At 36.5% G+C, this 12,552-nt stretch overlaps 1 protein-coding gene across 7 annotated transcripts in view; it reads right to left on the reverse strand.

Annotated features, from left to right (window-relative positions):
* Nucleotides 1–12,552, reverse strand: part of SNRK (SNF related kinase) — a 61,078-nt gene that overhangs the window by 13,086 nt on the left and 35,440 nt on the right. For all 7 annotated transcript variants that reach the window (XM_046664584.1, XM_046664564.1, XM_046664594.1 and 4 more), the window contains one exon: nucleotides 2,764–2,905. In XM_046664584.1, the coding sequence (XP_046520540.1) occupies nucleotides 2,764–2,905 (142 nt within the window). The remainder of the gene's footprint in view (nucleotides 1–2,763; nucleotides 2,906–12,552) is intronic.

Consider the following 12,552-nt stretch of genomic DNA (forward strand, 5'->3'; position numbering starts at 1 on the left):
TAAGGATTTTGTGTTGTCTGGGAAGAGAATAAAGATAAGGATTAACTATAGATTTTATTAAATTAAACACACAAACATGCATGTGTGTTTTAAAATAGACGTAGAAATCACTAAAATAACTGACTGTAATCTCCAAGCTAGTTAAGAGGAAAAGTCAAATAAGGGGAAAAAGAAAAACCTCCTCCAATCCCAAAGGACTGGATTTTTAAAAAAATGAAAAAGTAGAACAAATATAAAGCACGTGAAAGGATGGCAAAAATACATCTACAACTATCAGTTCACACAACAAATATAAATGAAATAAACTCTTCAAATAAGACAAAAATGCTCAGATGGGAGTGAAAAAACCCAGCTTCCAGCTATTAAAAAAGATGCACTGAAAACCAAGATGATGAAAGGTTTAAAGTAAAAGAATGGAAAACTATATAGCACATGAGTGCTAAGCAAAGGAAGACTGGTGTGGTTATTAACTAAAACTATGTAACACAGATTGACTTTAAGGTAAAAACCATTATTAGAGATAAACAGTGATACAAAGGTTCAATTCACCAGAAAGATACAATAGTTTTCAACTTTTTTGTACCTAATAATATTGCCTCAAACATGCAAAGCAAAAACTGACAGACCTCCAAGAATAAAACAAGAAATCCACCATCACAGTGGAAGAATATCTCAGTGATGGATCAAGCAGTCAAAAACTCAGACAGCTTGTAAGTAATTTTGAACAACATAATTAACAAGCTTGATCTTAAGGATTTATATAGAACTCTGACCCCAACAATTAAACAATGTATATTCTTTTCCAGAACAAAAGGATTATTTACAAAAACTGACTCCATGTAGGCCATAAGGAAGCCTTAACAAACTAGTACAAATATAGGCTATATTCTTGGATCACAATGCAATTAAGTTAGAAATGAAAAACAAAAAACTAACTGGAAAAACTATACATTTGGAAATTTAAAATACCCTCTAAAAACTCATGGGTCAAGTAGACCACTGAAAACTAGAAAATACTCAGAACTAAATAACAACAAAGGGAGTACAAATCAAAACCAGTGGGATGCAGCTGAAATGGTACTAGGAGGCAATTTATAGCCTTAATTATTACACTAGGAAGGAAATTTATGAGCTGGGTATCCAACATAAAGAAGAAAAATAACAAAAGAAGTTAGTCCATTAAGTAGGTAGAAGGAAATAATACAGACAAGAGAAAAGAATATTAATAATATAAAGCAAAAAATACAATAGTAAATTAATAAAGACAAAAGGTAGTTTGAAAAAGACGATTAAAATGAACAAACCTCAAGCAAGACTCATCAAGATAAAAATAAGAGAAGGTAAAAACTGTCAATATTGAAATGAAAAAGAGCAACTTCCCGACTGTTCTATAAACTTTAAAAACAGAATTAGAGGACATTATAAATATTTGAGGCTAATAAATTTGAAAATTTAGATAAAATGGGTAAGTTCCTTAAAAAACACAACTTAGCAAAATTGACACAGGAAAAAGTAAAACACAGAATGGTCCTATAATTATGATAGATCATCCCTTAGGAGGGAGACACAGAGAAGCCTTCTAAGATATTAGAACTGTTCTATTTCTTAAGCTGGAAAATTAGTACAAAGGTGTTAGTTTTATTACATGCACATTTTATACATCCTTTTGAATGATACATGTCAATACAAAAATAAGTTAATCTGTTGTAGTTTTTCAGCAGGGGTTGTGGAGATACTCCTTGAATTACAAACATCCAACATGCACACGATGTATACCCACAGACAGCCGCCCTGCTGCCTGGGGTAGAGAGTAATAACAGTAAGGGCATAAAGATCATCGTCAATACTCACATCACGTGGTTCCTATGTGCTAAGGACTGAGCGAAGAGCGTGATATACATGAATGCACTTAGTTTTCACAATTACCCTGTAAGGTTGGTTCCACCATTCTCACATCATTAGTAAACAGAAAAACCAATATTTGATTCCAGAGAGTTTGAATACCTAAGTTCTTAACCATCTACCACATGGCTTAAGATGGGATCCAACTGGAGAAAAAATTCCTCAAGCTATCAAATTTCCACCTTACCAGCTGACAGGAGAAACTCAAAACTGTTGTTAAAGCAAAATTCTTTAAGCAGTAGCTATAATCTCAGTTGAGCTTATTTAAAACTATCACCCATAACGTCAATGAAATACTGAACTTCCAACAGTTCTTTTATTCCATTACAGTATGTCTCATTATACATACATACTCACTACTCACTACTATGTACTATACAGTGCTTTAAATTCTAAACAATTTGAGTTTACTTTTGGTTGCTGGCTTCCCAGAGTCACATAAACCAAAACAGAGCTCTTATTCAACTATGCGAATAAAATTATGAGACATACTGTGTAAATCCTAAAATGGTATGTTGATGGTCTATTTTAGGAATAAAAATGTCCTAACTCTTCTCTGGAACTTAGAATAATTCCAGGTGATCTTCCTTTTTGCTGATGCAAAAAAGAGAAAAGTAGTTCTCATGGTAATGTCTTCCTTTCAAGTGAACGTAACCACCGCTCCTGGTGGCTGAAGAGGCATATAATGGGCTTCCTGAAAACTGCCATATTTAAGAAATAGGCTAATACATTCTGTATTTGAATATTAAATTTCAAATCATATTCTGGGGTTAACTGCACACCCACACACTTAAGAGCAGAAACATTAAGTTCAAATATTAAAATGAACCCACACAATTCTTTTTCTTTTTTTTTACTTACTCTTTACACTCTTTAGACACATGCGATGGTACTGTATATTTGCAATCCATGATCATTGTCAATGTTTCACTGTCATTGGCCTCTTGAAAGGGTGGCTGTCCACACACCAACATGAAAAGGATCACTCCCAGACTCCATATATCTGCAAATCAAAGACATTCTGTTAAATAATGGGCTAGTTAGAAAACCAAAAACACTAAGAGGAGTAAAAGTAGACTAACAATATTATTTTATTGTAAAAAATCAAAAGCATTTATATCTCAAAGTAAAAAGATTTAGGGAAGAAAACTTAAGCCCCAATAAGGCAAAGAAGGTACCTGCCTTGTTCACTGTTTTTATCTTCACTTAAGACCCAAGCAAGTGCCAGGCAGTGAATGATCAATAAATGTTCAATGAAGAAATAAAGTAATTCAGCTGTTAACAGTAAGAATATCAACTGGAAAGTATGTATCAAGGTTCCCAAACCAATGGACACACATTGGTCTTCTCATTACATTATACAGCAGAGATAAAACTAAGATATTAATGATCTGAGACATGAAAAGGATTTTGCCTAAGGTCATAATTATCTCAGTTGTTCTTTACCTCAATCCTGGTGAGATAACCAGATCATGTAACTCATGATCATTTTATAGATAAGAAAATTAAAGCTTAGAGATGAGAGAAATATTCCTGGACTGTCAATGAGGAAAAAGACTGATAATATATCACTTCAAAGGATAGAATAAGACCAAAGGTATAAGTAACCAGGAGGCATACTTTGACTTAAAAACAGTAAGAACTACCTAATAAAGCCGTTAAAACACTGGAAAAGATAGTAAGTTTCCCATCACTGTAAATATTCCAGTAAAGGGTGGGCAATCATCCGTCTAATATTCTGCATATGGCATTCCTGTACTGATTTTAAGGCTAGACTAGTTGACATTGAGGATTCTCCCAACGCTAGCACTAGATGATGATGAACCGATGAATCCATTTAGGAAGGACATCACAAACCATTCATTCATTTCAGAAACTACAGACATGATTAGTACATAAACATTCAAAAAACAAGAGATCAATTCAAGAAGCTTTTCTAGACTACAAAAGGCTTAGAAGAGAATGAAGGGGCAGGCCATGCGGCCTTTGCCACCACATCTGTTAACACTCACTTGCTGTTTTCATTTAAGCTTCAACATCCAAAATGATGTAGGTTCTATGATATTCTTCAAGAGAATTACAACTTGTTAATGAAATATCCTTTCCTTGGTCCAAACTAAACAAAGAGGCGGTATACTCAAAAGTTACACACACTGTGATTTTTTGATATGTATAATAATTTTACTAAGGATGTTCCATGGAAATTAATGAAGCAGATGGAAAAATCTACTAAAATTAAAACATTTATATAAATGAGAATGAAAGGGACCTAAGGATCATTCAGTCCAAACCCTTGGCTCTACAATGTCCCTAAGAGCTGTGCCTGGCATTCCTTGTTGGATGCATAAATTAATTATCTGACCTACTGCCCCAGGACAGCAAGCTGGCTGAGGACTCCATTCATTGACCCACATTTCTTTACTTAGATCTTGGGATCCAGAGGGCCACCCCCATTCAGATTCAAACAATCTGAGTAATGGTGGCTAGCTGCACATGTTCTTTAAATACCCAGTGAGAAGAATTTATAACCCTAATTCTAATAGCACTTGATCATAATTTTTAAAGGAAATTTATATAGTTGATGTTTAACTTAAACCCTCTTTGTACAAGTTGAACCTCTATTTTTGGTCACTTGCCCCAACTCTCAAGCCACCCCTGGAACAAGGGGCAATTACAATTATTCTCGCTTTAATGCATGTGTCCCTCGTTTTACAAAACCTAGAAATTAATCATAAAGTAACCCACCTTTTCACTGATGTTCATTACGGAAGAAGGGAAATTCACCAAGATTTTGTGTATAATATACACTTGGTTATCTCCTCCCAAAAGAAGGGGGGATTTTAAATGGCTTACGATAAAAATGCATAAACATAAAAATCAGGGTAGTTAAAATAAAAACTTAATTCTGTTGTTAAAATATTGACATCTAATGCTACTGCTATAAGCAAACCCAACCATTAATATATATGTAGTTGAGATACAATAAATTCATATCTTTCCATATAAATCCTACAAAATCAATTTTCATAAAATGAGTTTGGTTACATTATTTCTTCTACCATCTCATACTTGGTGGATAAACTCATTTCGTTTTTTACCTTTTCTCTATGCAAAACTGGAGATGGTATCTGATGGTGCAATTATACAAAACTGATGTTTTAAAAATATAATAAATAATATAAATATCAACTAATAATCATCCTAAAGTCTTATTTGGTTAAAGAAAACTTTCCTTTTCTGTTAATTATTAACCTCGACAGCAACAAGGAAGTCCAATTATTTGGAAATGTTCTCTTCAGGATCATTTGCCCAAGCAAACTAACACACCCTGCTTGTTAGGAAGTGATGCATGATTAGAGTAAAAAAAGAAAAACAACATAAATACACACACACACACACACACTCTTTCCAGTTAGGGCTCAAATAATTTCTGAACATAGAAATGATTAAAATTGGACAATCTTAGAAATGCAATTCTACACCAAGTAGTTTGCAAAGATAAATAACATAATCTGAGGCATTTAAACTAGAGAAGAACAGCAGTGTAACTAAGAGGCAAGGTTTTAGAAAGGGCAAATGACCATCCACTGAGACCACATGATTATTCAAGGGGCCATTTATTCCATTTACTTATTTTCCGGATTTTTTATTTTTCTTACTCTACTCTTTGTCCTTGAATCATTTTATCTTTTCATCCTAAGGGCCAAAGAAAAGAGGTAAAAACAGTCAGTAAACAAACACAAAGTGGTATGACTTTAACCAAGTTATTTAAAAATATGCTCCCCATCTTTAAAAAGCAAAGAGGAACAGTAATGTACTTCCTCTTGAAGCTGCCATGGGCATTAAAAGGATTAAAACAGAATCCATGCTAAGTATTCAAGACAGAGCCCAGCACACAGAAAGCATTCCTAAGGGGGCTGCCCGGCTCTTGCTCGTCTGTGCCAGGCACTGCTGTAGGCACAGTGAACAGAGAGATGAATGTGAGACACCCTTGCCCTTACAGGCTCCCAATTCACTGTGAGAAACAGACAACAGGTAACAGAAACAGAAAGTAGGTAAGTTGAAGAAGACACAAGGCCAACACAGAAAAGAAAAATTAAGAGAGATGAGGAGAGAGGAACAGAGAAGGCCTTTTGGTAATTAGGGTAAAAAACGGTGATGATTCAGGAGCTTGGGTCTCCAGAACTAGACATCTGGTATTAGAGGACTAAAAATGGCAACAAAAAGAATAACCTATTACATTCCCCTACAAATGAGAAAGGGAGGTGGTACTGAAAAATTCATTTTAGTGAATATTTTTAATTATCTTTCATTAAAAAAAAACTTGCTGTGGCTGGCCCCGTGGCACAGCGGTTAAGTTCGCGCGCTGCGCTTCAGCAGCCCAGGGTCAACTGGTTGGGATCCAGAGCACAGACCTACACACTGCTCATCAAGCCATGCTGTGGTAGGCGTCCCACATATAAAGTAGGGGAAGATAGGCAGAGATGTTAGCTCAGGGCTAGTCTTCCTCAGCAAAAAGAGGAGGATTGGCGGCAGATGTTAGCTCAGGGCTAATCTTCCTTTAAAAAAAAAAAACAAAAGAAAAACCTTGCTAATAAAACTAGAAACTCCCAAGATGTAGATCACAGCCTCAGCGTGAAATCCTAGGACTACAACGGACCCACCAAGTATGTAATGGAAGCGATGGGAGGAGAAGGTGAGAGAAAGAGCATGGAACAGGGAGTTGAGATTATTTTCATTTTTAAAAAATGTTAATGAAATTGGATTCATATTAAGGGTACAGAGGTTAAAAAACATCAACCATCTGAAAAATCAAACTTAATGTTGATACTACTATCTGAAGCATATATTTTGATTTCAGACCCAGCTACAGGGCCTTCGTTAATAAAAATGGAAAAAGAAAATATCACTTAACAAATACAATTCCTTTGGTTAAAAAAATCTTCCAGGAGCTGAGCCCATGACCGAGCAATTAGTTCCACATGCTCCGCTTTGGAAGCCCGTGTCTGCAGGTCTGGATCCCAAATGCAGACCTGAATCACTCACCAGTCATGTTGTGGCAGCATCTCACATACAAAGTAGAGGAAGACTGGCAGAGATGTTAGCTCAGGGCTAATCTTCCTCAAGTAAAAAAAGAGGAGGACTGGCAATGGATGTTATCACAGGACAAATCTTCCCTAAGAAAAAAAATCTTCCAACTCATGGAATCGTGGGAAGGGGTGGAAAGATAATGAAGTCTTTGTTTGTATAAAGGATGGGAGTTACTGGTCCCTCTCAAGCCGGCTGGAAATAAGATCACGAAAATGAGGACCGAAGCTCATCTGCCAACACTCAGTAGGTCAATTTATCATAATACAATTGAATCATGCCATTTCTAGCATTGGAAGTGGAATTTACATTACAAAGTTCATTTTAGGCAGGCTACCAAAAGATCAAAATGACAACAAAACACAAAAGAACATGCTAATAATTAATTTGAGGAAAAGCAATGGCCAAAGGAGGGGTGGGGAATGTCATAACTACTGAGAGATTTTCTAAAAAATCATTTCTGAAGTGAATTATCAAGACAGAAAAGAGGGGCTGGCCCAGTGGTGCAGCGGTTAAGTGCACACATTCCAGTTTAGAGGCCCAGGGTTCGCCAGTTCGGATCCCGGGTATGGACATGGCACTGCTTGGCAAGCCATGCTGTGATAGGCGTCCCACATATAAAGTAGAGGAAGATGGGCACGGATGTTAGCTCAGGGCCAGTCTTCCTCAGCAAAAAGAGGAGGACTGGCAGCAGATGTTAGCTCAGGGCTAATCTTCCTAAAAAAAAAAAAAAAGACATCAAAAGAAAGAACAGGGATTAGAAAGTAATAAAAATGGGAAGACCAGAAGAAAGGTTTTAGGTAGAAACCTCTACTTTTTTCCTCTGGCTTTCTTTGATCAGTGTAGCCATGAGTCATGAAAGAAGCAATAGAAATAGAATGTTCTAAAACCACTACAGATGAAGTAGGGATCAGTGCCTTCTACAACACCACTTAAACCGGCAGGATTTATGCAATCACTTTTCAGTTCCAACTGTGGTCCCCAGCAAACGACATATGACCCAACAGTAAGGTAAAAGGCCGTGATTTCTTAGAATAGCAAGTACTGTTGCAGAAGTGTGTAGGTCCCAGGAGTTTTACAACAGAATCTAGGACTTTTGTTTCTTGCATGATATTCAGAAACCTAAAGCTAGGGTCTACTGATCTGCATTCTTATCTACCCAGTAAGAACTACTTAACTGCATTCAAAATCACCTAGAGCTCTGGTTACTAAAGACTCTTTCTTACGCCAAACAGGATCAGTGGTTGGTTCTAACGGACGTGACTAGACACCTATTCTGAAAGCAGAAAACTGTCAGGTCATCTGAACTAACAGTCTAAGAGTAAGACAGAAGAGGCATGAAGAATTTGGACAAGTCTAATGCTTTAGGATATCTCTATTATTCCTAGTTTTATCAACACTCTAGTTAGAAGCAACTAAGTTTTATCAATTAACAAGAAATCATTTCTCCTCTTAAAAAAAAAAAAAGAAGTGAGAATGAATGCCATCATCTCGTACCTATTTCAATTATCTTCTTTCCCAGATCTGACTCCATCTAAATGCCCGCTGGGGAATTAAAAAATCAGTGCTGCCCAAACTAAGCTTATCATCTTTTACCCAAACTTATTCGTCCCCATTTGTGTTCCAGCCTGGCCAACAGCACCTCCACCTACCCAATCAAAACTGAGAAGACATCCCAGATTCTACACTCTGTGGTCCTCTGATTGCAGGTCAGGGAGAGCCTGACAATTCCATCATGTGCTTAGAATCCCCAAAGGCTCCCACCCCCAACCCTTATCTTTCCTGAGGTCTCCCCACACTGCCCTCCAACCTGGTGACCTGGACCACCCGGTAATTTCAGCATCAGTACAGTAAGCTGTAATTACAGATGCTCTCCTGTTTCCCTCCATTACTCAGAGCTCCTCGAGCGCACATTATGTCCCCTGCACCCAGGTAGTGCCTACTCGACACAAGTTTGCTGACTGGAGTGAACCTGACACTAAAGAGAAAGCAGGACTTCTGCAAATACTGTTTGGGGAGGACCCCTCAAAAGGCAGCTGAAGCAGAGGTTAGGGTATAGGGGCAATCGGTGGTTATTCATGTCCTTCAAATAGAAGCTAAGAGGGAAAGGAGACTGAGAAGGGCCTGGAGGAGAGAACAGGGGAATCGGTGAAGAGAAGGTGCAGTTTGTTTCAGTCAGCTGGTTCAGATCTTGTGCAAACTTGTTTTTTCAAGTCAAAAGAAAACAGGAAAGAGTTCAAGAACTCAAAAGGTTATCAATCATACACTGTGGGACTGCACACGTTCACACAAATCCGCATCAGACAAGCAGCAGACACCCTTCCAACATGGCCTTCTTACATAAATCACTCTACAAATCTGATTTTGGTACGGGTCAGGAAGTGAACTTTCCAGATGAAGAGGGAAAGATAAGCCAGGCTAGAAATGATAGCTGTGTGGTTTCTTTCAGTATGGCCTAAAGAAGAGAGCACGCTTGGGCTAAAGCGTCAGAGACCTGGGTTCAAATCCTACCCTGGCCATTTAGTTAGCTGTGTATTCTTGGCCAAGCTACATGGCTTCTATGCATCCTAGTTCCCTCTTCTCTAAAATGTGGACACCTCCACTTATCTGGTAATTTCTGAAAGGGTGACTAGGCAAATGGTGCTCCAGGCATCACTGCAGAGCTTGCAAGGATTGATAAAAATGGTCACCTCTAGGTATAGGAGTGGCAGTGAGAGGGAAAAGTTAAAGGGATTTTAGGCTTTTTATTCAATATACTTTTGTATTATTTGAATTATCTTACAAGAACATTCATTACTTGTAAAAAAAAAGTAATTAAAAATTAGCTGTGCTTAACAGAATATTATGATGTGTACATACATTAACTGAATAAGCAGAAACCTCTTTATAGGAATGTAAAAGATAATTAAAAAAAAAAAAAGCCGAGACATATTCTTACTCACTGAGACAGTGATTCTCAACCAGCGGTCTGGGGACACTTGGTTCTTGCAAGGTGCCCTTAACGGATTCACAGACCAATCTCTCCATAGCATAAATAGCTATAGTAGGAATTATTTTACTTTTAATTTTTAGCACAAATAATTTCCTTCAACGATTAAGAAAACTCAAATATTAAACTCACTGATGTTTCATAAAAACCCCTAACAGTCTTATAAAATGTGATGAAAGAAAAAAAGGGCAGAGTTATGGGTCCACAGAATCTCTAGATAAGCCTCAGTTTTCCTGGTGGTATCTCAATACTCGATGTCTAGGGAGAGGATCTTGGTCTCATGAAGCCAGGCAAGGGGTCAGGGTAGTGCTGCTGACTGTTTCACCCTCTAGTTCTACTGCTCTGCTTCAGGACAAACCTGAGGGTTCTCAAGGGGGAGGTGACACTGAAGCCAGAGGCACCACAGAGTCACCCACCTCGGCTACATTCCCAGTCAGACTGGATGCTCTGGCTGTCTCGAAATTTCCATCTAGCCAGAACAATCCCTCAAGGTATTTCTAAATACCTCAATGAAGCAAGAATCAGTTACAAATTCCTACTTTTCCAAAATTAGACCTTTTAAAAAATACCTTGTGAAACTTAAATACTTCCTTTTACAAGCTTATGGAAAATCTCTAGCTCTTGTCCAATTTTATTATAATACTAGTCACAAAGTTTAAAATGTTCATATGTTAGAAATATGTTTAAAATGTGGAAATTTGCCATCAGCATGACAACATGTATAAGAGTACATTCTTCTACTACAAATTACAACATGGATTCTCTTCAAAGAGGGGATCTGCTGGAGCACTCCCTTACTGTGGGTACACGTTTAGTTTTAAGAAGTGATTTCACATTTCAAATTTCTGTCAAGATTATGACAAATGCAAAGCAATTTCACAAGTCTAACTTTGATCCAGAAAGTAGAAATGTTTACATTTAATACCAAATCTAAAAATGCCCGATTCTATTTGTCTAGTCAAACAATACAAACAATGTAGACTAAAGAACTGGTTAGCATTTTATAAATTTGAAGTCTGCACTAACAACACTTTAGTTTAATAGCTAGTGAAGTATTTTTATGTCCTCAAGTTGATTTTAAACGGTGCGCTAACATAAGACAAATTTACAAGCAATTAAAAGATCAGTTAATAAAAATCACCTGCATGAGCCAACTCTCACAGGTTCTCTTTCAAAAGGCACATGATGTTTAATACAACAAACACAGCTTTCTGGGCATGGGGAATACAAAGTCAAATGAGGTACGTCCTTTATCAGAACACAGCATTACCCAGACTCCCTAAAATGCTTAAGCTTGTCCAGAGACTTTTTAACTTTCTAACTTGAAGATACAGAGAAATAAACTTTAAAATAGTATACATCTGCTATAAAAGATTCAAAATATTAGTTCTTGAAATGTTTGTTTTGGTTAATTCTCTATACACAACACCTAAACTAGACATGTGGCTTAAAAATGTATACATCTTATTTTCTTACACTAAAAAAAAATCAATGTATCTTTTTAGGAATTACGATAAACATACAAAACTGGGGTTGCCTTTCAATTTATTACTGAGTTTTGAGAGTTCTTTATATATTCTTTAACAGATATGTGATTTGCAATCGTTTTCTCCCAGTTTGTGGCTTAACAGTATCTTTCAAAGAGGAGTTAATCTGATAAAAATCATCAAATTTTTCTTTTATGGATTGTGCTTTTGGTGTTGTATCTATAACAGCTTTGCCTAAGCCAAAGCTGCAAAGATTGCCTATGTTTTCTTCTAGAAGTACAGTTTTACATTTAGGTCTATGAAGCACACTGAGTTTTTATAAGTGGTGTAAGGTATGGGTCAAGATTCATGTTGCATATGGATATCTAATTGTGCCAGCAACACTGTTAAAAAAACTACCCTTTCTCACTGAATTGCTTTAGCACTTTTGCTAAAAATCAACTGACTTTACCTATGTGTGGGTTTATTTATGAACTCTCTATTCTTTTCTATTGATCTATACATATATCCTTTTGCTAATACCATACAATCTTGATTACTGTAGCTTCATACTAAGTCCTAAATACTCTAATTGCTTTTAAGGTTAAAGTTCTCCTTCTTCACTGGCCATTTAATGGCTTTCTAATGATCTCTCTTTTCATTTATCTTTAGGAGAGTTTTCTCATTGATTTGTAAGAGCTCTTTCTATAACAAAAATAGCAATCATCATCTATATTACAAATTATTTCCTCAGTTTGTTTCCATTATAATTTTGTCTTAAATATATGTATACCATACCTATTTAACTGTAATCAAATCTATCACCTTTTCCTTACGATTCCTGTTTAAATGGCCAAGATCTTATGAATATTCACCTTTTGGAGGGGGCTTAATTCTTCATCTACAAATCCTTAATTCACCTGGAATTTATTTTGACATATGACATAGGTAGGGAATCTATCATTCTTTCTTCCTCAAATACTTAAGTATTCTAGTATAATTTATTAAATAATTCTTCCCCTGATGCCTTCTGATAATGGAAGAATTAAAAATTATTAGAGCCTGCTTTTCTACATCACTTAAAATCACCAGTTAAAGAACCACGCT

The sequence above is a fragment of the Equus quagga genome, chromosome 1 (assembly GCF_021613505.1).
Source record: "Equus quagga isolate Etosha38 chromosome 1, UCLA_HA_Equagga_1.0, whole genome shotgun sequence".
Classification (NCBI taxonomy): domain Eukaryota; kingdom Metazoa; phylum Chordata; class Mammalia; order Perissodactyla; family Equidae; genus Equus; species Equus quagga.